The sequence below is a fragment of the Seriola dumerili genome, unplaced genomic scaffold, assembly GCF_002260705.1.
Source record: "Seriola dumerili isolate Sdu_G_001 unplaced genomic scaffold, Sdu_1.0 BDQW01000068.1, whole genome shotgun sequence".
Classification (NCBI taxonomy): domain Eukaryota; kingdom Metazoa; phylum Chordata; class Actinopteri; order Carangiformes; family Carangidae; genus Seriola; species Seriola dumerili.
This window is the reverse complement of record NW_019174323.1, coordinates 1,908,456-1,935,015: the sequence shown is the minus strand read 5'-3', so window position 1 is coordinate 1,935,015 and position 26,560 is coordinate 1,908,456. Positions and strand designations below refer to the sequence as shown.

The 26,560-nt window shown below is 39.5% G+C and overlaps 1 protein-coding gene across 2 annotated transcripts in view; it reads left to right on the top strand.

Annotated features, from left to right (window-relative positions):
- Window positions 1-25,791, top strand: part of LOC111219558 (microtubule-associated protein tau-like) — a 28,598-nt gene extending 2,807 nt beyond the window's left edge. Inside the window, exons 2-12 of one of the 2 annotated variants that reach the window (XM_022742275.1) lie at window positions 274-439; window positions 3,897-3,983; window positions 5,604-5,696; window positions 7,734-7,757; window positions 10,383-10,417; window positions 12,852-12,918; window positions 13,307-13,560; window positions 14,999-15,091; window positions 18,986-19,067; window positions 20,129-20,235; window positions 22,304-25,791. In XM_022742275.1, coding sequence (XP_022597996.1) covers window positions 274-439; window positions 3,897-3,983; window positions 5,604-5,696; window positions 7,734-7,757; window positions 10,383-10,417; window positions 12,852-12,918; window positions 13,307-13,560; window positions 14,999-15,091; window positions 18,986-19,067; window positions 20,129-20,235; window positions 22,304-22,501 — 1,206 coding nt within the window. In that variant the 3' untranslated portion in view covers window positions 22,502-25,791. The remainder of the gene's footprint in view (window positions 1-273; window positions 440-3,896; window positions 3,984-5,603; window positions 5,697-7,733; window positions 7,758-10,382; window positions 10,418-12,851; window positions 12,919-13,306; window positions 13,561-14,998; window positions 15,092-18,985; window positions 19,068-20,128; window positions 20,236-22,303) is intronic. The other variant, XM_022742276.1, reaches the window with a different exon arrangement.
- The last annotated feature ends 769 nt before the right edge of the window (window positions 25,792-26,560 follow it).

The following is a 26,560-nucleotide window of genomic DNA, read 5'->3' as shown; positions in this document are numbered from 1 at the left end:
CGCCGACCCCACGTCAGGATGTATAAATAACTGGTTTTCACAGACACAGTGTCTGTTTACATTTGGAGGTGACGGACTGGGTTGTGCACCGGAAGAGTGAGAAGTGTCCATGAAGTGCGCCATCATTATATTTAATCTTTAAAACCAGGTGTTTGTCCTTGTTAACTGGCTTGCATGTTACATTTCTTAACTTGTCATATAACACAGTAATGAGACACTTCCTGTCCTGATCATCAGTCATTGATGTTGCTCTGGGGTTGTGCTCCTCTGCAGCCTGACCTGCGACTGGCAATGGAGTACGCGAACAACGCCTCGAACAGCTACAGTTCTGGAGACCCCATGAGCGCCTCCTTAGCCAACATGACCATCAGTGACCAGCACCACCAGGAGAACGGGGTCCAGATGGGACACAGAAGCCCTGGAGACACCAAAATGAAAGGTCAGACATGGGAAATACAGACAAACTGGTGCCATAAAGCCCATAAAGAGATGATTCCTTAAGTTAATGTTTTCCAATGCTGTGAAGGTAAACATGGCAGATACAGAGATAGATGACGCATCATTAGCAATGTCTTCCTATCATATTGTCATTACAGGTGAGAGTGACTGGCTGTTATAACAACAGTAACAGACATTTGTCATTTGTCATCAAACTCTTCAATAACTAATTATATTGTGATTAAAGTATTAAGTTATTAACAAAAATGTGGAGAATGATCAAATCATATGATTCCACTGACGGTTCAGCTTCAATATAACAGGAGATACACAACTGTGACACGTCGCACGTAAAAATACACACAGAATGTTAATATATGAACATGACTGAGCAACATTAACATAGTAGAATCTGTGACATCAGCAGCGTTTGTAGCATAAAGGAAAAAAGAGGAGTTTTAAATCTGCTGCTTCCTGAATTTGCATAAGGAGTTTAACTCAAAGAAGTGGAGCCTGATGAGCAAAGAACCTACTGCTGAAAGTTTTTTTTTAGCAAATCTTGGAGCAGTTAAATAACTGACATGAAGAGAAGGTGAAGGTCGTGATACAGTGTAATGAGATGGAGCTGCAGGAAGGAGCCAGTTCATTTAAAACTTTGTAAGTCTGGACCAGATGAAGATCGATGATAATAATGACAATAATGACAATAATGACAATAATGACAATAATGACCCCGCCCAGACATGATTTTATCATAAACAAAATGTACATTTAAAATTTAATAGAAACCTCCAATTTAGCATTTATTAGCTGAATATAAACATTTATATACATGATAGTGTTGTATAAACAGATAATGAATGACAATATAATATAACATAGTTTTAATTATTAATAATGTAATAAACTTTATTTGTATAGCACTTTTAATACAAGAAATGTGGTGCAAAGTGCTTCACATGAGAAGAGATAAAATGAACATGAAAACATTTAAAAACATTCATGTAAAATGAGATGGAATAATAATACAATATTAAATCATTTAAAATAATAATAATGATAATTAAAATAAATTAAAAAATAAAAATAATTACTACATAAATGCGTCGTCTATTGTACCATACATTATTAAGAAGTAGTAGAAGTAAAAGGTCTCCTTATATCTGATTAAAACTACATTATGATCTGTTTTGAACCATTGATTACAGTAGGTGATGAATAGGACCCAGCTGATATGTGGGTAAACGTTGGGATCCACAGGTTAAAGGTCAACTCAACCCTCTGTCAAGTCTCTGTGGCTTCATGTTGGAGCTTCAATCCCAGGAGATGATCTAAAAGAGAAAACGTCCTCGCACAGTTTCCTAAAAGTCAGTGTAGTCTGTGTGTAAAGAGCCGGGGCAGAGGCCGGGACCCAGAGTTTCTACTGTGCTTTGTTTTAATCCCTCTTTACATAATGGATACAAGACATGCTTGACTGGGCCTGAGTGCCTGACTGCAGCTGCACTGTGCTCTGTAATCCAGGCATCTGGGTCAGAGCCCTCAGAACGAGCCCTGTCTCCGTCCTGAGCCACTGTTCGCTCCCAATTCAACTCATAAACAATCAGGCTTTGAACGCAGCACAGAAAACATCCACTTTTTAGGGAGGATGATATTTGAAGACTAGGAGGATTATTACTGTGAAAACCAGCAGATAAATGTCGAGGGGAGTGGTTTGTTTGAGTTAGTAAAATAATAACCGTCCTGACAGATTGTGCTCAGCTTGTAGCTGATCATCAGTTTCAGGCCTGTTTCCCTCTTTCTTACCCCCCGATCAACCATATGGCCAATTAGTACGTAGCCTAGCGTTCCCCAGTTTACAGCCCTCACTAGTGCAGTCGTTCTCCCCGTTCCCGTTCTCCATCGTCTCGTACGCAAACAGGAAGCGGTGCGCAGGGTCAGGTCCGTCCGCAGAGGTAAACAGCAGTGAAGCACACAGTGAGTATCTGATTGGTCTGAGTAGGAGACATAGCCAAGTAGTGCAGCAGTAGTATTTGTAGTGTGAGGTTAGTGGTGTGGTGAAGGTTTGTTTGAATGAAGTGTGGAACTGTATTTGTGTTTTATGGGTTTAAAGACGGTTTAGTTATTTCATGTCTGAAATATACAAAATATAACCTTGAATTCTACGGTGGCCCTGAGGGCCCAACGCACTGCAACTTCAGAAAACACAAACGATTTCAGAAAACATCTTCATCAATCTGACAACACGTGTGCTGCAGATACACACAACACAACAGAAGCGTTTCCAGGGGACACTAAAAGGTGATGAACCCGGCTGGGACGCACTTGCATGGATGTCTTATGATACACCCATGTGCACTTATTGTTGGATGTTTTTATCTTCAAAAGTCACAAAGCGTTGAACAAGTGCGTCCCAGCATGGTTCAACACTTTTTAGTGTCATTCCTTTGTGTCCCTGCACAGCGCACGTGTTGTCAAATTGATGAAGACACCTGTGGTCACTTGTCTACAAATATGTGAAACAATAACAACAGTTCATTCAGGTAAATTCTCATGTACAGGAGCTTTTCCTGCTCTCCTCAGTAAACCGGGCTGAGCAGAGGTCTGATCAGCTGTAACTGGAAACACCTGTAGTTGTGCACAGAGCTGCAGTGAAGTTTGTATGATCACCATTTTCTAAATGGGTCCCACCCACCAGAAAACTTTGGCGGGAAATAATATGTTCATGTCGGACCCCCGTGATGATTGCATGACTGCAATGTAGTGACAATTTAGTTCTGTATTTATATATCAGGTTAATGTGGGTTTGATTGCATCTAACGACTTTGGCTGATGTGAGGCATCTGTGTTTGGTTTTCAGGCACTTCAGTATCATTAAGGGTCAATATTTTGGATTTATTTTAGATTCTCAATTTTGGATCTTTACATCAGCACTGTTAAAATTGGAATCTGGTAATTACGGTAACTCAGATGTGACTTGAACGGCCCTCAGAACCAGAATACTGAGACTGTAGTCCATCAATAACAGTGTTGTTGTGTTCATGTTGTAATACAAGACTTGATCTTAATTATTTTTTAAATTTTGATATTTTATTACAATTTAAATGTGATATTTTCTATGTTTTATATGATGCATTACAGTTACACAGTACAACCCTGATTTTATGTGACTGTAGTGGAGGTAAATCAGTCTGACTGGGTGGGAAATGATCAGCTACATGAATTTCACATTAATCATCCTCGATATATTGTCACATTATTTTAAAAATCAAGGTATTTGCTCAAAAATGTGTGTCATATATAAACATGCAGACTGTTGCTGAGGTTTTAACCATTTAACTTTTTATTTCCCAGCTCACATGAACATCAGATGTGCATGATTTCACCTGTGTCTCCTGCCGTTGTCAGTTTCCTTCATGATCAGCCTCGAGCTTGACTCCCAGTTTACCTTTAATCCACAGACAGCGAAGCAGCGCTCAGTGAGAACGGCCTGAAATCTGTGTCTGAACTCTCTCAGGCAGATAGCGGTGAGGACGAGGTGACACCCGGTACGCCCCCCCCCCCCAGCCTGCTTGAAAACCAAAGATTGTATTAACAAAAATTAACCCACATTTAGCATGTGTGCAGATTATCAGTTCGCTTTCTCCTTTTTTAACAAATAACCTTTCTTTGTTTTAGAGATGTTTTTGCAGAAATGTGAATCTTGGTTTGCTGATTTTCATCCACCTCACAGTTTCCCACCTCTTAACCTTCCTGCCTGTTTGTACGCTTTAAAGCTGCTAATTTGTCTGGTGTATTTATAGCCTCCTGGCACATGTAGCTGCGTTGTCACTACACACAAAGTGCAATAAGAACATGTACAATCACCACAGCCTCGCTGACTGACGTGGAAAACACCGGCTCTGTGTGCGACTGTAAGAATTAGCCACGGTCGCTCCGGTCTGGGTCAGGCCAGGCTTTGATCATAAACACTGAGAGTGACAGCTTGTCCAGAGTGGAGCTGGAGGAGGAGGGGAGCGGCCGTCAGCGGTGAAGGGGGCTCCTTGATCTGTTTAACAGCTCCTGAGTGTGTGAACATGAGAAATACCACAAGTGACCCGACACGAGGTCGGAGGAGAAGATTTAGCTGAGTAAGCTTGGAGAGGTTGAGATTTAAGGCTGAACGATTCCTAATTTCTTCTCTTGTCACTTCATCAGTCATGGAGTCTGTTATTAACTCCTGTTGTGGAGTCATATGATCTGCTACAACAAGAAAGACCTCAACAGGCTTCATCTAATCCAGAACAAGGCTGCCAGACGAGTTTTAAGATGTCCACTGTAATGGATAGTAAACACTTCACTTCACTTTGGCTTGCTACCCTGTTTATAAAGAACGTGATATTATCAGGTGCACCTCATTCATTCTCTGATCAGCTGCATAATTATCCCACTGTTTATTACGTAACTGCAGTTTGCTAATTCCTCTAGGGGTGTAATGGTGTGCAAAACTCACATTTCGGTACATACCTCGTTTTTGAATTCACAGTTTGATATATTTTTAGTACAGTGAAGGAAAAAAAGAGACATTACATTTCTTCAAATTTATTGTGAATTTCACTTGTAAACATAAATGTGTAATTGTAAACTTGTAAACTTGTAACCCAGTGGCAAATATAATTAGACATAATTATAATATATAATAATATAAATATGATAATAATAAAATTAAGATCCATTAAAGTGAAGCATTTTTTTTTTCTGATAGCCACAGTGAGAGAGGGAATACGACTTTATTCGCTAACGTGTCGTAGACTGGCCATCAGAACACAAAATGTTATGCACGTAATGGTTACGCATGGTTAAAGCTAGATTCTATTCATTTGGATCACAATGCGAACTGATCCGGACATCCTGTCCCGAACGGCCCAAATACCTGTACTGTTACATCCCTAAATTCCTCATTGTGAACTTAAAGCTGCTTGGAATACTGCTGCTTCTTGGTTGACTGTGTTTAAAATGATGCTACCTTCTCCTTTTTTCTTTTTTTTTTTTTTTTTTTTTTTTTTTTAACTATTTGTCTTTTATCATGTATTTTAAGAGTATGAACTCCAGGAAGATTAATACCTGCCATGGTGGAAGCTAATGTGGATCCACGTAAATAAACTGACTAACATGTATTTATCCCACAGCAGCAGAGACATTTGCAGAGACGGGTGGTGTCGAAGCTGTGTCTGAGCTCTCAGAAATGGAGCGCACCTCGTGTGGAGATGAGGGGCAGCTTGGTACGCCGTCTGTGTTTGAGCTGCTTGCCTCTTTTTTTCAGCTGCTTCTGCCTTCATTTTGTTTTTCTCGCATCTTTTCTTCAGAATAGTTTGACATTTTGTGAAATATATTCACTTTCTTGCCAAGAGAGAGAGGACTGATACCACGATCATGTCTGTATGATAAATATGAAGTAGCTGGTTAGCTTAGCTTAGCTTAGCTTAGCACAAAGACTAGAAAGATGTGGAAACAGCTAGCCTGGCTCCGTCTGTCTGTTATTTTCTCTATTAATTGATGAATCATTTTCTCTATAAAACATCAGAAAACAGTGAAAAAAGAGCACAAGCTGACATCCACAACTCAAAAATAATGAGTTAGCAATAATGTAAGGCCAAAAAAAAAAGCAGCAAATCTTCACATTTGAGAAGCTGGAATCATTAAATGTTTTGTATTTGTGCTTGAAAAACAACGTTATTGATTGTCAGAATAGTTGCGGATGAATTTTCTTTCAATTGACTGATTAATTAATTGACCAGGGGATTTACAATTTGAAATGCACCAGTTAAATTGACACTTACTAGTCCCAGTAAAGCCCTGTTACTTCACCAGTCTAGGAGTCGGCCTGTTCACTGTCTCACTGGGACTGTGATGGAAGACTGAGACCAGTTTGCTATGCCTTCACTGGACACACTGGTGTGGATGTGTTGGCTTTTTACATCTTATTTTCTATCTCTACATGCATTGAAACACAATATGTGCTGAGAAACGGAAATTAAATCTGACTAACGATTGTTTTCCTTATCAATTAGTATGTTGATTATTTCCTCAATTAATTTATTGATCATTTAGTCTATAAGATGTTAGAAAATTGTGAAAAATGTCCATCCCAGTCCAAGGTCACATCGTCAGATGTCTGTTTTATATCTGAATATCTGACCTTTGGACGGTTGGTTGAACAAAACAAGTGAAAAACAGCAAATCAATTAACATGTTGTATCTTATTTTTTTAAAAGGCACAAAAACCAATGTGTAAAAAGGACAATTTCTGATTTTACACTGGGTTTTGTACCGGACTATTTCTTGGCCGGGAGCAGTAACTTCCTGTCGTCATCTTTAAGTTGCCAAGCTGCCAAGAAATAGTCCCCCTCCATGAAATCACAAGTTCTTTGTTACACTTCAGCTTTCTTTCACATTGAACACACGAGATATAACATGTTCATTAGAGAGCTTTAGCCAGGCTACCCGTATCCCTCTGCTTCCGGTCTTTGTGCAAAGCTAAGCTAACTGTGGTTTCATATTGGGAGTTATATAGATCGTCTCATCTAACTCTAATCACACAAGTGTATTTTCCAACATGTCAGACTGTTGCTCTAAGTTTCATGACCAAACCTTCCTGCTGCTCTTGTGTTTGTCCTGACTGTAAAATGAAGCTTCTTTTTCTTTCAGCATCATGGTTGGAAAAAACACTTTGTTTGGCTTTGTTTTCCCCTCGGCTTCCTTCTTTTCATTTTTATTTTTTCATGCTTGCTCTGACCCTTTATACTCTGACTCCTCTCAGAGCTGCAACATGATCATGAGCAGACTCCAGAGACAAATATGTCCTTTTTTTTTTTTTTTTTTTTTTTTTTTTTAAAACAAAAAGATGGTTACATCCTGGCTATTTCAGAATGAAAGCACTGGCCAAACCACAGGCAGATTTAAGACTCCTGTGATCTGTTAAACAGATGCAGCGCTCCCGGTCGAGAAGGACGCCAGAATAATGTTAAAAACAGCTGAAGTACCACATGGAGCACCAGCTTAGGTGTGGTACTGCTGCACCAAGCAGGACTTAAATAAAAACCGCTCTGTGCCTTTGCATATTCATCCCTATGATTTTGAATGATATATTTATCTAACTGTTATTTGCTTTGGGCTTTTGTGCATTAACTGAAGAGGCGCTGTATGTGGGCTCTGTATTGATTTCTTCGTAGTGAGTGTATTAATCAGTCGTGAATGACAGGAACTCATTACTGACCGTGCTCTCATGTCTTTCCATCTGTCTCATCATGTTCAATCAGCAGCAGGAGGAGCAGCTTCAACAGGTAGGCTGCTTTATGTTTTATTGATTGCACTCAGGCTGTATTTATTTACTGCAGGAGATAGATATGACTACACTTAGAGTAACAGGTGGACAGAAGCAGCTGTTGTCTGCTGTCAGGTTATTATAGTGTGTTCCTTAAAGATTTATTATATTGTTCTTGGATCAAAGAGTCTGAGTGTCCTGCCTGAATAATTATAGACTTTTTTTATGGACTCATTTAAATATAGCAGTTAATAGACACATTCATGATATAAAAAAAAAACCTGTAATTATAAATTGATTAATTAATGTTGCATTTAAATGACACATTCATAAACTAAACATAAAAAAATTTGCCATTTAGCTATTCAAATCCTTTAACTTTAAAAAGTAAATAGACAACTGTTTGCTAAGTTCCACTATATCAACTTTACAAGGTGAAGTCAGTGTTGTGTTTGTTGTGCTGCTCCCTAGTGGCCAAAAACTTCATACTTTTTTAAAATTAAAATCAGTTTTAGATTCACTTTTGTGATTCCATTTTAATTCAATAATCAATTTGATGATAGAATTTTTAATTGCTAAAATGACTGTAATGTACCAACAAAAAAAAATTCATTCATATAGCACCTTTATTTAAAAAAAAAAAAATAAATAAATAAAATAAAAAATAAAGTTACAAATTGCTTTACAGTTAAGACAAAGAATAAAAGAAAAATAATAAAAACCATAATCTATAAAACGAGAAAATAATTTTAACAATTACAATAAATACCATCAGAAAATGCCAAGAGATTTAAAAGAGGACACTGCATTTACCTAAATGCCAATTGATTGAATCAGTGTATAATGGCTTTTATAAATCTATCAACTGATCTTCAAACACTGTCAAAGTTTTTATAATTATTCCCTTGGCACACTCCGGACTCCATACTGTACAGATTTTTAAAAGCTCTTCAGTATTTTTGCTTTATCAAGTTCAGAGTCTTCTGTGGAGAATGTATCATGTTGCAGAGTCAGCAGCAGAAAGACGTTGCATCACATTTTAATCACCTTGTTGCAGTGAAAATATGTCAGTGCTCTGTTGTCCATTATGTTCACTGGAATGCATCATCTTGTCTGTCACCCCAGTGTGATGCATTACTGTCCATTTCCATTTCATTTTATTTTAATGTGAACTCAAGTATATTCTTAACAAACCAACCACCATTAATCACCTCTCAGTTCATGAGTCCTGCATATCGCCTTTTATAGATCTGTCTTTTTTTTTTTTTTTCCTGGTTAATGAAATACAAGAGTCTTTTATTTTCCTTATGGACATCCCTTCTTTATTTTTTGTTTCAATGGGGAGATGGCAAACAAGTGCTGTGAATGTCATCATTAATCTGCTTTCCAAACAAATTAGCAAAGCCTGGCACTGGAGTCCACAGTGAGTTCGTGTTTGCGGGCGATGGATCAAAGCCTGCTGTAGACGGAGCCGCCGGGGAGGGCGTTGACTTCATGGGAGCTTCCTGCTCTCAGGACCCAGGAAACGAGGCGGTGGGAGAGTGTGGGAAGAGGCTGAGTGACTCTTTATGGGCCTCTGAAGACCTCAGCAGCAGGTCAGAGATTAGACGGGATGTGCAGGCCGGCAGGGGGAGCCCGGAGTGGGCCGGAGCTGTGGACCCTCAGAGGGCGATCAGCCTGGATGCCTCCGAGTGCCTGACTGAAATGAACAACCCGTCCTTAGTCAGGAGCACAGCCGTGGAAGACCTGACATCCATCGGAGACCGAAAGTTGTGGGTTAATCAAGGCCAAGAACAAATAAAAGATGGAGTGTCTTGTGATGGAGCAGCTTTAAAGTCCTGCAGTGACTCTGGAAGCAGAAATGTCGCTCCAAAAACACAACAGACCCCTCAAACCCAAAGCCTGTCACAATCTAGCTTTGATTCCCATCCAGAAGATCATCCAGCAAACAGCAGTAGGAACATTTCCGAGAAGGAGAGCCTTTTTACCAAAATGCCATCTGACACGGCAGCTGAAAACAGCAGCGGTGACTCATCGTTGCATAGGGCCAGCTATTCAAAGCCTGACATTTCTAATGACTCAGAGATGAGGAGCAGTGTGGCTCAGACCACCGGCACCGCTGAACTCCAGAAAACACCCCCCCAAAGCTCTCCAGCCAGAAAGTCTCTGGTGCCGGTCGCTATTTTCAAAGGTCTGTTTGCTGTCATGTTCACCAGTTCAGAACCAGCCCTCCTCAGTTAACTCCTTCCACTTGTTTGATTTATAACGCAGCTTCTGCCGTATGTTATGCAGCACTCTCCCTCTGAATTTTTTCTATGGACGGTAACTTTGACCTGAGGAGAAGCTTGTCCTCCCTCCCCACTTTAGCTTTTTGTTTCATCTCTCCATCTCTGCTCACTCTGCTGGTTATGCAGCCCCCCTGAAAAAGCCACTTTATTGATTTCTACGTGCACTATGTGTACATTACGGGTCACGTTGCATGCCGCCACACCCTACATCACCACTTTCACTTCATTTATTTTTGCCATGTGAATGTAAATAGACACACACTTGGAAGCAAAAGTCGTATTTTATTTCACTCGAGTGGATTTAAAGGAGAAATTCAAATTCAAATTTAAAGCCCATTTCTCTCTCTTTTCTGTAGCTCAAGCAAAGATGGATAATGGCTCCTCGGACAAGGTATGTGACCAAAAGCTTTTGTGAAGTTGTCTCTCATTTCTTTACATTTAAAGGATCAATCTTATTTATTAAAACTTTGGTCTTATTTTTGTAGGTTTATCCATCTTTAGTTTTAACTTCAGATAAATAGGTCTTCATTATCTGGCTAAACTGTTAACTTGTTTACAACCTGCCTCATCATCTGACTGCTCATGTTTTGAGACTGTGCCCATCAGAAAAACAGTATTAGCTGTTTGTCTAAAATGATGAGGACCTCTAGTGGTCATCTGAATTGTTACTGTCGTCTGTCAGGAGCAGAGATGGAAGATGTGTCATGTCGTTATCAGTTATTATGGAAACGGCTAGGCTAGCTCTGTCCAAAGATAAGAAAATTCATCTACCAGCACCAGACTGTTCCTGGAGTCTTCCTGGAAGACACTATTGTAGTAAATTCTCACTAAAATATACTATGCATTATAAATATACTGAATGTGAAACTTGTATAATCCAATGGAATAGCTATAATAGCTATAACTGAGGTTAGATTTGTATGTGAACCAGCCTTTACCAAAGTAAGATTGTTATAGAATGGAACCTGGAGGGAATAAAGTTTAAATGGTCTGAAGGGCCCTGAGAGCAATGGTGTTGGAGTAGCAGCTGTAGCGAAGCCCAGATTGAGAATAGACGAGGGCCTTAGGGTTAGGGTAGAGGGGAGGCTTTTGGATGCCTGTCGCTACTACAATGCCTTGGCACAGGAGTCGTAGTTAGGGTAGACGAGAGCCTGGCCAAGAAATTGATAAATAAATATATATAAATGATGCTGGATGGAAGTTAATTGTATCTTATTTAACAGACAGAAACAACAGTGGTAACAATCTTCCCCTCAGACCTTTTTCGCACCTAAACAAAGCTTTATTGTAGCAGTTGCAGCTGTCATGAAGACAATATTCCATGGTTCCTGTTTTATAGACAGAAATAAGAGTGGTATCAATCTTCTCCTCTAACTGAAGCAAATAAACATGTTTTCCAAAATATTCCTTTAGGTGATTAGTATTTGTCCCTAAACAAAACTGTGTCGTAGCGGTTGCAGTGGTCACACAGACAATAGTCCATTACCAACCATAAAACAGGACAGAGCCAGGCTAGCTGACTGTTTTCAGTTTTTATGCTAAGATAAGCCAATTGTCTCCAGTGTAACAGATAGATATGAGTGGTAATGAACTTCCCTGCTAACTCTGAAGCAAATAAACGAATTTCCCAAAACATCAAACTATTTCTTTAGACAAGTATTTTTTGTCCCTGAGCAAAACTTTATTGTAGTGGGTGCAGCGGTTGAAGCAGTTGCAGCGGTGATATGGACAATAGTCCATTACCAACCTTGAAGCAGGTCAGAGCCAGGCTAGATGTTTTCCCCTGTTTCTAGTCTTTATTCTAAGCTAAGCCACTTGTCTCCTGTTTAACAGCCCGAAATAAGAGAGGTATTGATCTTCTCCTCTAACTCTGAAGCAATAAACGTCCCTAAACGAAGTTTGATTGTAGCGGTTGCAGCTGTCATACAGCGGTTGCAATGGTTGCAGCTGTCATACAAACAATAGTCTGCAGAAAGAAACATATTTTTTGTCTCTAAATGAAACTTGATCATAGCGGTTTCAGCAGTCATACAGACAATAGTCTATTACCAACCATAAAAGAAGACAGAGCCAGGTTAGCTGTGTCTGACTGTTTTCAGCCTTTATGCTAAGGTAAGCTTATTGTCTCCAGTTCAGTGTTCAGACATAAGAGTGATATCGATCTATCTTGTCCCTAAACATAACTTTATCATAGCGGTTGCAGCATTTGCAACAGTTGCCATGGTCATACATCAGTAATGGTCATACCCTGTTTTTGAAGGTGACGTGTGTTTTTGTGTGTCCAGATCTAAGCTCTTACTTGGACGAGCACAGTGTTATCACAGCTGCTAGAAATGAAGTCCAGAACTACACAAATAAGACCAAAGCTCTAATAAGCCTGAAGGATCCTTTAACATCATATCCATGGGACAATTTCATTCTTTTCCATCATTTTTCATTTGTTAAATTGTTCTTCTGTTTTATGTCATTTCATTGTCATTAGAACTTTTTGTTTTTCATTCATTTTTCCTCCTTATGAAAAAGACTCAAACTGCCACCAAACCAACCTCTTCCCTTAAAAGACCATCCATAGTCACCAAAGGCAACAAAACACTTGCTTCCTCCCGAAACGGACACAGCTCCATTCCCGTTAAAACCAGCAGCACAGGGCCCAGGCAGCCCGGAGTAAGTACAGGTCTGAGTTCAGCTTAGAGTTTAGACCTGAGCTCGGTTCAGGTTTTTAGAAAAGTTTGTTTGACCCTCGCTGTTCTTGTTGATTACTGACCTACACTGAGGTTAAATGACAGTATAGTAAAAATCGAAATATCTGTGCGGTTCATTTTCAGGGTGTTGCTGGTGCAAAGTCTCAAACCCCAGGAGCCAAAACTCCTGCAAAAGCTGCAGCTCAACCAGGTACAGATTCACGATTTTACATTTAATATAAATTCTTTTTCATTTTGATTTATATCATTTTATAAGAAGTGAGAATTAAAGCTTATTTATCATGTGTCATATTTTTTGTGATACAGCTAGAGCCAAGAAACCTCCCACTCCAAAAATTGATAAAGGTAAAAATAAAGAAAAAGAAAGAAGAGCAAATTAGTAGAGATTACCTTCAGCCTCGCATGGCCTCAATGCCACAGTCTGATCCGGTCCGACCTGGATCAAACTTGGTCAGCTTTTAGCTAAGATAGCGCCTAGCTCGTCTTTATTTTTATGATTTATTATTATTCCTTTATTATTTTTCTTTCCCCTATGACCATCTACATGTTTAAAACCTTTGATTCTCCGGTTGCTTAAGATGCTCAGAGTGGACAGAGCAGCCCTGGTACTCCCAAATCCCCCTCTAGCCAAGCACTTTCTGCGAAGGCGGCAGCGGAGGCCAACAAAGTGAAGAAGATCGCGGTGGTGCGTTCTACGCCCAAATCCCCGGGCTCGATGAAGAGCCGCCAGCCGGCTCCTCTGGCCGCGGCAGCGCCGATGCCGGACCTGAAGAACATCAGGTCCAAGATCGGCTCCACAGAGAACATCAAGCACCAGCCCGGGGGTGGAAAGGTAACCTGACTCTGACTCTAACAGTGACACTGACTACACCTCATACTGCATACAGTCCAAGCCTCTGCTGCTCTGTGCAGACAAGAGTTTTAGATCCATTAGTGCTGCAATGGAGGCAGAAATATCTTATTGGTAGATTTGAACCTCACCGGGCAGATCCAGAGGTCAGCTGGTTTTCCAGAGCAGAAGCTGGACTGTGTATGGCCCCTCATTTAGACACTCACTCTCTCATTCCATGTACATTTCTTAGAGAAAAGCTAATGACATTAACTCTCATATTTAAGAAACAACAGTGTAAGATGAAATAGGATTTTTACTACAAACTTTGTGTAGAATTTGAGGAAAACAATACCCTCATGTCTGTACTGTAGGTGGAGCAGGCAACTAGTTAGCTTAGCTTTAGTCTTGCATTGCCAGGTGATTCTCCAGTGCTGTGTCAGTGCTGGAGAATGGTCTAGCTGCACCTAAAATATATATATATATATATATATGATTATATATATTATATAATATATATATGAGAGTATGTGCGAATGTTCGACTGCTAAAGGAAATGAGGAGGAATTTGATCATAATCAGGATTCAAACAGTGTCAGGTTTTTGCATGCGCTCACACACACTGCAACACACCTGACGTCCAGGCTTCACAGCTCATGTGTCAAACCATCGTCTCCACTATGTCCACATCTAAATGCTAACGTTTTCACTCTTCCAGGTACAAGTCCTTGATCAGAAGGTGGACTATAGTAATGTCCAGTCTAGGTGTGGCTCCAAAGGCAATATCAAACATGTACCCGGTGGCGGCAATGTGAGTAACTGAGGGATGAACTCAACACCAGACTCTTGAGTATCTCTGCAGTTATGATCATCAAAACCAACCTTTGGTAAAAAAAAAAAAATAAATAAAATGCTCTTTTGTTTGTGCTCTCCATGTTAAAAAATAGATGATCAGAAGATGGACATGATCACAACCTGCTCAATAATAAGACATTGAAATATTTAGGTGCATGTAGACAAAAGCCAACTGCTTTAATGCATTAAAGCTGGCATCTGTAATAAATATGATGTGTATTAAGTATGATACTGTTAATGTGCATGGATATTTTTGTGTGTTAAAGTGCAGCAAAACATGCACCAAAAATATTTTCCTTATGTGTAAACTCTCATATGATTGGAGATACCAATTGCACCTGAGCCAGTGTCATACTCTGCACATATTTGTACTTTTATGCACTTAAGTCATTAGAGTACCTGCAGTAGAATAATTTTAGCAGCTTTGTAGTCTGACAAACATGCAAAGTTGTGGATGGCAGCTTTAATGAAATGTAGTCCTCATCCCTTTAACATCTTACTTCTTCCTCTTTGGGCTGATTCCCTCCTGCGGCACTTCTCATTTTTATTTCTAAAGAACTTTTATTCTTCTTCTTGCACCGTGCAGGTCCAAATCCTCGACAAGAAGCTGGACTTAACTAACGTCCAAGCTCGCTGTGGCTCTAAAGACAACATAAAGCACACACCTGGTGGAGGCAAGGTGAGTTGTCTGAACATTAAAGTGTCAGACATGTTTGTGAGCTCATGTGCCACAGAGCAGAGCAGATATTCACAGTTTAAAATATCTAGTAAACCTTTCCTCTTCACATAGCCTACTGTATCATTTCTATATACAGTACAGCTGCATTTGATGCTTTTTTCTCTTTTTAACACAAGGTTAATTTCCTGTCATTACAGTAGTGTCACAGTTTGATGGTCTCACTCTTCACCTCTCACTGACTCAGTGGGGTAACAGTCTCTTCCCCTCGACTCTGCACTTTTCCAGGTTAAAATCCTTGATCAGAAGGTGGACTATAGTAATGTCCAGTCTAAGTGTGGCTCCAAAGACAATTTGAAACATGTACCTGGTGGCGGCAATGTGAGTAACTTAAGGGATGAACTCAGCACCAGACTTGAGTGTCTCTGCAGTTACGACCATGAAAACCAACCCTCTCAGTATAAATGGAAAGTCTTTTACTCTTTAAGGTCAAAATACATCAGAGGTTTTCAAAGTCTGACACACACAAATTTTTTATTTAAGGTACAATTTGGCAGCTTAATTTGACACTGTGTCTCCCCCTCCCCCCCCCCCCTCCCCCCCCCCCCCCCCCACCCACACACACACACACACACACACACCATGTTGATGCGAATTCTGTGCCTTTGTAATGTCAAAAAGATATTGATAGTGCAACATGTTAACATTTAATATTAATGGATCTTATTGTTGTTTTGTTGTTTTACTTTTATTTGTGGGATAATCATGCTACAAACTACAATTCCCATCATTTTGGGACTACAATTTGAGCCAAATTGTTGGATGCAGACAATTATCACTGAAATACTTTAATACTAAGTAAAATATAAATACGTGATGATTCTCAGGAGTTATAAGGAGCTTTTTTTTTATTTATTTCTAAGCAGATTTATGGATATTTATTCACTATGGAAATTGGAGTTAATGCAAATGATCTGTAAGTCACACTGATTATAAAAATATGTGTATCATGTCAGCGTGTCCTGATTTGACTGAGTTATGACTCAGTATGATTTTACTCCCTGAGCTGTTGCAGCCTCTCAGAACTGAGAACCATCATGTTTTTAAGTTTTCTTCAGTGTCAAACTGATCCACTGGTAGTTGTCTGTACATTCATGGATACATTTCACACAGGAACTACTAATAGTTAATTCGGCATAGTTAATTTTCCAAAATGTAAATAAATTAAGGCAAAAAAAAACACTGCTGCAGTTGTAGCTCGCTCAATACATGTTTTAAATCCATTCATATAAAAGAAAACCTTGAGCATTTAATATAACATTATTCAAGTGGCTTAGAAACTGTATAAACATATTTAATTATACTGATATTTAAGCTCTAATTAAAAAAAATTTACCGATGATTCTCAGATCTGTCAACACTGCTCACTTGTCTCCCTCCTCACAGTTTGAAAACCTCTGAAATACTTGACCCTGAAGGTGGATTATAGTAAAGTGCAGTCTAAGTGTGGCTCCAAAGTCACACTCAAACATGTATCCAGAGGGGTTAATGTCAGTAACTAAGGGATCTCCTCATCTCAGCAGTTATGATCATCACACCAACACTTGTTAAAAAGAGAGTGAAGTCCTTCCCCTGTCCTCTTTAAACAGCCATGTTCCCTGGTTAGCTCTCACTCCCTTGAGCCTCAAACTTGTCCCATCCAAGATCTAATTTCCTCTCCAGCAGTGGTCCTCATTCGCAGCTCTGCTGCTGCTGCTGTTGCTTCCTCCAGGTTAACCGTCTCTTTTCCCCACATATCGACTTTCCAGGTACAAATTCTTGATAAGAAGCTGGACTTAAGCAATGTGCAGTCCCGGTGTGGCTCCAAAGATAATATAAAACATGTACCCGGTGGTGGCAATGTGAGTAGATGAATAAGGGTGAGCTGCAGCTACTGCCAAAAACCCTTCTTCTTGCTTCTACTGAATGCATCTTCACAGAGGAGCACGAAACCCACTGTCTGTCCGGCCCATTTCCTCCTGACTCTCAGACCTGTTAACACCTCCTATTAACAGTCTTATCATTACACTTATGGACAGGCCTGAGCATTTCATACTGACAGCTGTACATTTACTCTACTACCAGTTGTTTAGATTTTGAAGGAGCAAGTGTAAGTTTTGCTATTGCTACATAGCCAGCATTAGCATTAACTGTTGTTTACTTACTGTGGAGGACCAGGGATGTCACAGGAAAAGTGATAAATCATTTCATTGATTTCATATTTCAATAGGCATTAAACATGGGAATTGTAGAAAGAATTTAAAAATTGAACAATTAATCGATCAATAAATACTTAAGATTTAAAAATGGATTTACAAAATCAGCATAAAACACTCATTAAAATTAAATAAACCATTTAGAAATACATTTATTAATTCATGAATAAATAATAGAATTTGAGAAACTATTTGAAAAGGCATTGTAAAAATGGGAATACATACCTGGATTCCATTTCATTTTTTCCAGCTGCTTTTCCATTTCCTCTTACCTAATCGATTAGCTTAGTTATTTAGCTTCTCCTTTGATGATGCTATAAAAGGAGAAGCTAAATGACGAAGCTATCTTTTATTTATTAACTTCTGTGTTATAACTCTTATTTCTTGTTTTTTCTCCTTTGTTGTCGCTGTTGTTCTTTTGTCATATATTGTTTTTTTTTTTATTATCCTTAATAATTGTGTTTTCATGATTATGTTATAAGGCCAATAAAAAATCTCTATAGCAAAAAACAAACAAAAAAGCTTTTCCTTATAGCCCCTAGTGGGTCCTCCATATCTTACCAATCTAGAACAAACATTGCAAGTTCAGCATTTAACCCTCAATCCTGATGTTTTACTTCTTTTTTTCTACTGAAGTTAGCATGTTAATCAGCTAGCCTCTCTCGTCACTTTTCCGATACCGAGTCACTGTAGCGTTCAGTCTGCCCTGAAGAGGACGCATTATAACCTCTTGTCTTTTAAATACAATGATAGGTGAAGCTGTTGCCAAGACGAGTAAATAAACAGCTGCTATTGCTAATGTTAGCTATGTAGCAATAGCAAAATGTCCACATAGCTCCTTAAATCAGTGTTTTTGTCAGTGTACCGTGCTCACAATGCATCTGCTGTCACAGCTCACAGTGTTATGTAATGCTCATGGTCTAATGTAAGCTTGATAACTCTGTTGAATCTGTGCCTGTCGGTTTGACTGTGATCAGTGTTCAAGAGTTTCTACCACCCAAACCAGCCCCTCAACCAACATGCATGAATCCTGTGTGTGGGTGTTTTATATTTAAACTGATCCTCGAGTTGCTAAACGTCTTAATTCTCTTATGGTGAAGTGAACTAATCGTGCCGTCAACACGTAAAGAGAAGGAGCCTCTGCACAGTAACAAAGAGTGTCTATCCTCCGACAAACTGCGCCTGTTGTTGTGGCTGTGACCTCAGCCGAGAGGGACAGAGCGCTTTGTGTTACGAGAAGATCGGCCATGACAGGAGGACCCGAGATGAGATCATTTTAGACTTGAACTGTGATGCATGGCGACAGTTAACAGGAGCAGGGCATGTTCAAAATGCAGAATATGATCAAATAAAAGTTAGAATTAATTCATATTTTTAACATGAAACTGTCACTTTTCTGCATTTATTTAATTAAAGTTCTCGTAAAGGTTTTAATACTCGCAGTCAGTGATACAAAACTTCAATATCTAATCCAGTGTTTTAACGATCTCTGTTTTCCCTCTTTGATCACAGTGTTAATCAGTAGAAGACTAACAGGATCAGCTCCTCTCTACCTGCATGCAAACTGAGTGTGAACTTTCGTTTCTCTGTTTACTCCAACTGAACCAGTGTTTTTCTGCTTTCTGCTTTGTTCTCTTCGCAGATTCAAATTGTGCACAAAAAGATCGACCTGAGCACCGTCACATCGAAGTGTGGATCGAAAGACAACATTCGTCACAAACCAGGTGAAATGTCATTTTGTCAGATGTTGTGGTTTTAAATTCAAAAAGACCAAAAAAAACTATGAATCTTTAAATGAAAAAGGAAGAAATGAAAAGCAAACATGTTCGTCGAAGACAGTGATTTAATGTAATTTCATTGTGAAACGTAATTTTCCGCAAGTTCCCTCTTGACCTTTGGGAACAGTATAAGCATCAAAATACTCAAAGGTTTCTATGAACTATGAATGTAACTTTCAGTTACATCTCTCAGTCTTCATCAGTGAATGAAGCTGGCTCAGGTGTTTTACAGTGGTGGAAATGAAGTACATACATTTACTCAAGTTGCGTATTTAATTTTGTAGCACTTGAGTACATGTAGACAATATTTATTTCAGTTTTACTCTATAGAGCAATACCTTTACTACGAATACTTTACAGATACTCTATAGTTACCAGTTCGTTTTCAGAGTCAGATTTTATTTAAAAAATAACACGATAAACGTATAAAATACAGAACATTGTTAAAGATAAAGTGTGTTTGGTTTGTGTGTCTAGATGTTTCAGGTGTTTTTGAGTTTAGTTCCACTTCTTTTCTTCTCTTGGTTTCTTCTAAATAACTGAGTCTCAAAGGCGGAAAATGGTCCAATCTTTCACAAAAAAAGCAAAGATTTGGAGAAAAGTTAAAAAAGAATGAACACAGTTTTGTTCATCAGATCTTTGCTTTTTCTTTTTTCTTGGGCCCTCAGACTGGGACCCACTAGACTGAACTAACTGTAGTAACAGTATAAGTAGTTATAACCAGCTCCACCTCGAGCAACTACAACAGTAAATTGCTGCTGAGCAATTGAATTAATTTTAGCTGATATTACTTAAAGGAGAGGATCTGAGTTATTCTTCCACCACTGGTCTTGTCCTTATTCCAGCCTCTTTATGTTTGTTCACCTTTCATAAATAAAAAAAAATAATAATAGGAAGTTACCAAAAAAAGGGTTATGGCTAGAGTTAAACAGCTAAACAATGTCGTATTTCTATGTATCATTGCAAATGTATTTGAACTTCTTGAGAATGTTTTCTGTTTTGGTTAGGTGGTGGAAATGTGGAGATCAAAAATGAGAAGCTGGAGTTCAAAGTCCAGTCTAAGGTCGGTTCTCTGGACAACATCGGCCACGTTCCCGGAGGAGGACTGAGGAAGGTAAAAACACCTCAACCAGACTCTAGGTTAAAAACACAAGATTTACTTCCTGTATATATCAGTCGCCAACATGGTGCCCCTGTTTTGACTATCATGTTCTGCCTGTTGCATGGCCAAAGCTTCATCTGCTGGAGACTCATCTACGTTCTTACAGCAGCATCGATGTTAGATTTATCAACACTGATTTTACAAGGTTTCCACACAAACACATCCATGATTAGAGCTTATAAAAATAAAACATCACTGAGCTCTGCTCACCCTCACACACCCTCCACTCATTCATCTCATCCTTCCCTCCTGAGTTTCTCATCATCACCTTTCTTCGTTTTTTTACTTTGAGCTTCAGACGCCTCCATCTTCTCCATCCAGTTCAGTATAAATCCTCAGTTTTATCATGATCTTTTGATTTTTTTCATGTTTAGTTGCTTTGATTTCTGTTGAAACCATCGTGTGTTTTTGTTGCATGCCTTGTTCATTCCCTTTTTTGCTGGGGCTCCTCTGTAGAGGGAGAAGGGGAAGGACGCAGAGGGGAGCACCTCAGGCAGCCCCTCCATCCCCTCCCCCGCTGTCACCCCCCCTCTGTCACCTCAGACTGTCCCTTCAGCACCCAACACACCCATCCTGACGAACCCCCTCATAAAGATTGAGGACTCCTGTAAGTATTCACCAGCGGCAACAGCAGAAAGGTTTCTGAAATCTGGTCGTTCTTTCATCACAGGTTTTAGTTTGTTTTGTTTTCTTCTGTGGATGTTTGTTGTAACCAGGTTTTATTACCACCAAAAAACATTTGGACATTTTAACAATGTGGGCACCCAAACGTTACACCTTTCTGTAGATGTGGATGTAGTTGAAGGCAGGATGTTGGATGATGAGGTCTGGCTCTCAGTCCAGTTCATCCAGAAGGTGCTAGATTAGGTTTGAGGGCAGGGCCAGTCAAGTTCTTCACACCAAACTGGGAAAACCAGTTCTTTATGGAGCTGGTGCTGTCATGTTGAAACAGGAAAGGGACAAACAGCAAACTATGTACACAAAGTTGGAAGAAAACTATTGTCTAAAATATACTGTAGCATTAAAATTTTCTTACTTAGAACAACAATTTGGAAGATAAACACTTGATTTGACTGAGATCACCTTAAAGAGACGTTTTCACAGCCAGTGTGAAAAGCAAGACTGATTACAGTGACCAAAAAACTGTTTTCACTCTAGATACACAAATAGCAGGCCTCCAATTGTCGGTTGGGCAGATACCATGTCAACAAATCACAGATGTAATTGGGGCAGAGCCATTTTAAACCTTAAACATCAGTAATTTCAAGAATTTTTAAATCAATCTGAAATCAAACAAGGAGCCAATGAAAGGAGGCACTGGAGTCATGTGATTGCACTTGTTAGTTCCAGTAATAAGACGAGCAGCAGCATTTTGTACAAGCTGAAGTAGTGTGTTTATACAGGCTTGGTAAAATGTCAACTTAACTATCCGACAGACTCCCAGCAGCCCCTGGGGCAGTTTTTATAGAGGCTCATCCATGACACTGGTGTACAAACTGTTGTCCACCAGGGTCTGCTCTCGTACCGTAGCTGTGCCTCCACTACGGTGGCCGACAAGGGCAAACGCGCTGCAACAGCCCAAAACACTTCCGACAGGAGAAACAAGCTGCAATCCATAAACGATGCAGACTCCAAAACACCTACGAAAATACAAAACGAATACAGCAAAAAAACGTGCTGCAGGAAGCCAAAACAAAGACATTAACAGCAAACACGCTGCAAATACAGAAGGTCAAGGTGTTCCACTTAGCGCTCCCCCTAGAGGCCTGCAGCACTTCCGTTGTCTAGTCTGAATATGCAGCGCTTTTTTCTGTTGCATTTGTTTTGGGGGTTTGTGTGTGTTTTTGAATCTGCATCGTTTATGAATTTGCAGCGTGTTTCTCATTTTGGAAGTGTTTTGGGCCGTTGCAGCCCGTTCGCCCTTGTCAGCCACCGTACACATCCGTGTTTCGATCACTGAAGAGAATAAAAGGGTAGCAGCCTCCAGCATGTCTGACTCTCACCTGTGATCTCGCCGCAGATTGAGAGCCACAAACTGACCTTCCGTGAGACAGCCAAGGCCCGTACTGACCACGGTGCCGAGATCGTCTCTTTGGAAGACTCCCCCCACCAGCTCAGCACCGTGTCCTCCTCCGGCAGCATCAACATGGCCGACTCTCCGCAGCTCTCCACGCTGGCCGACCAGGTGTCCGCCTCTCTGGCCAAGCAAGGCTTGTGAATGCACCCACCTCCTCCTCCCTCCTCCTCCTCCTCCTCCTTCACCTCAAAAACACGACCACATAGAGGAGTTGTGATGCCTTCCTCATTATTTTCACAGGACTTTTTTAGCTACCCATCATCACTGTTTACCCTTCACTAACCTTTCAAACTGTTTTTCAGCCATTACTAGTAGAGTAATGTGAAAAAAATACAGATTAACAAGTAGGCCAAAATGAATTTAATTTCTCTCTGTGGTCTTTGATCTCTTTATTCGCTATGATTTCTACCTTTTGTAAGTGTCCCTTTAAGAGTTAAAGCGCCCCAGCAGAGCAAAATCCTCCTTTATTTTATATCTACACATGTCCTGGTGAATCTGATTTAAGACCTGTCACGTGGACTGTAAACCTTTTAGTTTTGTCCCCTTTGATGGGTGTCCCCTCATGTTTTTTTTTTTTTTTAAATATAGAGATACAGAACCTGGAAAAAGGAGGGAAACGCAGACTGTTGGGGTCCAGTTACAGGGTACAGTGGCGAGGGGGCGTCTGAGGGAAAAAAAACGTTAAAAGAAAAGTAGCAAATTTCTCGTTAAAAGGCAGAAAAGATGCTTTAAGACCTCACTGCTGTCTTTGCTTTGTTTAGTCCCGACATGTGCTGCACCTCGAGCTACCGTAGGTGACGGCAGGGGGGTGCTACCTGGATTTAAAAAAGAAAAAAACAGAACAGCTAGAGTAGAAACTTGTGTTGGGCACAGTTTTATAATCGTACTCTGTGGATATGACATGTATTTGATATGAAGAAACATTTGTATTGTGCCTGCTACTGTCAGTGTTCATTTTTTTTTTGTTTTGTTACTGCTCTATTGTAAATGCGCTAAAGCTTGACGTACAAGGAGGAAAATTAACCTTAATGCGTTTTAAAGTGTAACTTTCATGGCCAAAATTGTCGAGAGACAGAACGAGTTCATCAGTATTTAAACTGCTGTATGCACTTAAAGGTAGGTAGAATAAATAATGTTTAATCGCAGTTAATCAGTCTTAAAGCGAGGCTACGTAACTTCTGCTAAAGTGAGGCCACTTTTTGTGATTATGCTGAATGCTACGACCGCTAATTAGCATTTAGCTGAAATGCTAAGCTATTGTAACAGTAGCACGAGTTTAGAAGAATCGTAACATAATTTCAGTGGCTTTAAGCTACTGGTCATACCAGACCGAGTGCGGCTGTAGCAACAAAACCGCTGAGCATGATGATTCGAGCGAAGGTCCGTTTCGTTGCTTGTTAATTCAACTTTTCAGAACTGTCAGAAGAAGATTGTGTTTTTTCTTCAGTCAAGAGTTACATAGTCGCGCTTTAAAGGTTTGGAAAAGCTAGTGTTTTAAAATGTACTCTACAGGAGTGAATATGGGTGTGTTGCAGAGCAGATGGATGGATGGTGGGTTGACTGGGCCAAGTTGAGATGAGGGATTTTCTGCTTAAGTGAGCAACGAGAGAAACTGTACAGCATTGAGTTACATCTACAGCACTGAACATAAAGAGACACAGGATTCACCAGGATGTGGCTCTCAGCTGGTTGTTCTTATCTTCACACATTTAACGCTTGAGTTCCTGGCAAAGAAAAAGCTGCACTACTACACATTGGCCAACATTATGTGGACACCTCAATTTTACACCCAAAACCATGGGCTTTAATATGGTGCTATAAGAAAACATCCACTCGTCTGGTTTCAGGCTTTCCACCAGATTTGGTGCTCGTCACAAAGTTGGAAACACTATCGTCTAAAACAGGTGTCGACCTTTTGTGTTTGCAGTGTGTGAAGAATTATTTTATCTTCATACATATCCTGGTTAATGTGACGTCATTTAAGATATACTTAAGATATTCTGTTGCAATGACTGTAAAGTTTTAGGAAGTTAATGCCCCATTTTCCCCCCTTATGTTTTGTTTTTTTATGTTTTGTTAAAATATCACTATCAACTTGGAAAACAGGAACATGCAAATTATCAGTTTGTATTCAATCATTCAGTCATTCATTCATTTAATCTTTATTAAGGACACAGCTTTTTTTTTTCATTATTTCATTCATATTAAAGCAGTAGATAATTTATCTTCTAAATGAAGCAATGTCCACAGGTATGACCATTTTTTTCATGAATATTTTCAATCCAAAAACAAAGATTATAGGAAACTCAAGATGATTCATTGCAACTGAAACATGTTTTTGTTCTACTTTCCTTTCCTGTTAATCATCTCACGCCCCCTAGTGGAGTCTCAACCCTGATGCTGGGAACCATTGGTCTAAAATATTGTATATATTATTGTCTTAATTTGAATTAAATAGTCCAAATTATTACCAAAAGCACTCAAAATTAAATTAAATTGAGAGGCATGTCCACATACTTTTGGCTACATGGTGTATCTCATAAAGGGAGATTAGAAGAGATTTCAACTTTTCAGGTGAACAAACATTTCTTTTTCCTGTGAGGCGTTATTGTAAAGAGCCTTGTATTTTGTATTTGAATGAAACAACCAGCTGGGGATTTGTTACCAGTTTCCTGTTTTTTTCTCAATTTGTAAGACACTCAGTTCATGTGCTCAAAGATGTTGATCAATATTCCTCAATATGATTCATCACTATGAGTAAAACAACTTCTTGCATGCACCTCATGTGAGAAACAGCCGTCTGCTTGTTGCCTCCCCTTCACAAAGTGGTCTCTTTGTATATCCTGTTTATATATGATATGCTCTCTGGATTCTGAAGGATATACTGACTAAAAAAAAATGTGTGTGTGTGTGTGTGTGTGTGGGTGGTGCTATCCTTCACTCACAGATTGTGATAAAGAGTCAAGAAGTCCCACACTTTGCTCCCAAACTGTGTGTGTTTACCATGTATTGCCAACATAGATATAAAAACAGTATTTTATCTCTATGATTGCAAAGATGCTACTTTTCATTTAAAAGAACAGACATGTAGGACTTAAGCGTGTGCTAGCAACATTATCTGCATGCTACAGTAAATTCTCGGATCTTTTTTTCTCCAGTAGACCACATTTCCTCTCGATGTGCAGGACAGACATGATTGGCTGAGGGGTGGGAGTAGTTCCCAGTTTAAGGTGCTGGAGCTGTTTGGAGAGGTTTCTGCAGTAAGGAAAAACTCATCACTCTTTTTTTTTTGTTTTTTTTTTTGGTTCATTCTGACGCTGTACAGTTGTGGAAATGTGATTGTTCTCGTTATTGTGCATTTTATCAATAACTGGTTTATGATGATTCTTGTTGCTGTATATGTGTATTTGAAAATAAATGCTATGAAGTCACAGTTGTCGTTGAAGGAGGGCAACACAAATCGCACACACAGTAACACCATTTCTTGCCCAAGGACACTTCGACATTCCGATTAATAGACGACCCACTCTATCTCCTGTGCCTCCTGTGCCTTACTATACTATGACTTTTTTCTGATTTCCTACACTATGACATTTTTATGTCTTACTATGACTTTGTATGCCTCACGTATTACGTTATGTCTTACTATGACTTTTTATGATTTACTATACTATGACGTTTTTATGACTTGCTATACTATGTCGTTGCTATGACGTTTTTTATGCCTTAGTATACTATGCCATTTTTATGACTTACTCTACCATGACGTCGTTCATAAGTTTGTGAAAGTTATCGTGCAGTTTATGACTAAAGCACGAAACTTTCTCCAGTGTTTCTATAAACCATGAAGTTTATTTTCAGACGTGGAGGCATTCGAGATGTGACCTCTGGTACAGGGCGGAGCCAGCTGGAGTAATGAGTGCGGTCCAGACCAAACTAGCATGCTAGCTTCTGATTACAATGTTAATGTGCTAGCTAGTCATGTGATTCCAAGTAACACACAGCAGAAATTGGTCCATATTTTTAACAAGCTACAGCTACCTTAGCACCTGGAAATGGAGTCTGCAGTCCCCCTGCAAAAATGGTGCTCTAAGCAAAATTATTATACACAGCCACAGAAACAAATACGCATCTTTATGCAATTTTGGCAAAAATATACATGATAATGGAGAAATTGGGCAAAACCTGGAAAAATTCAAA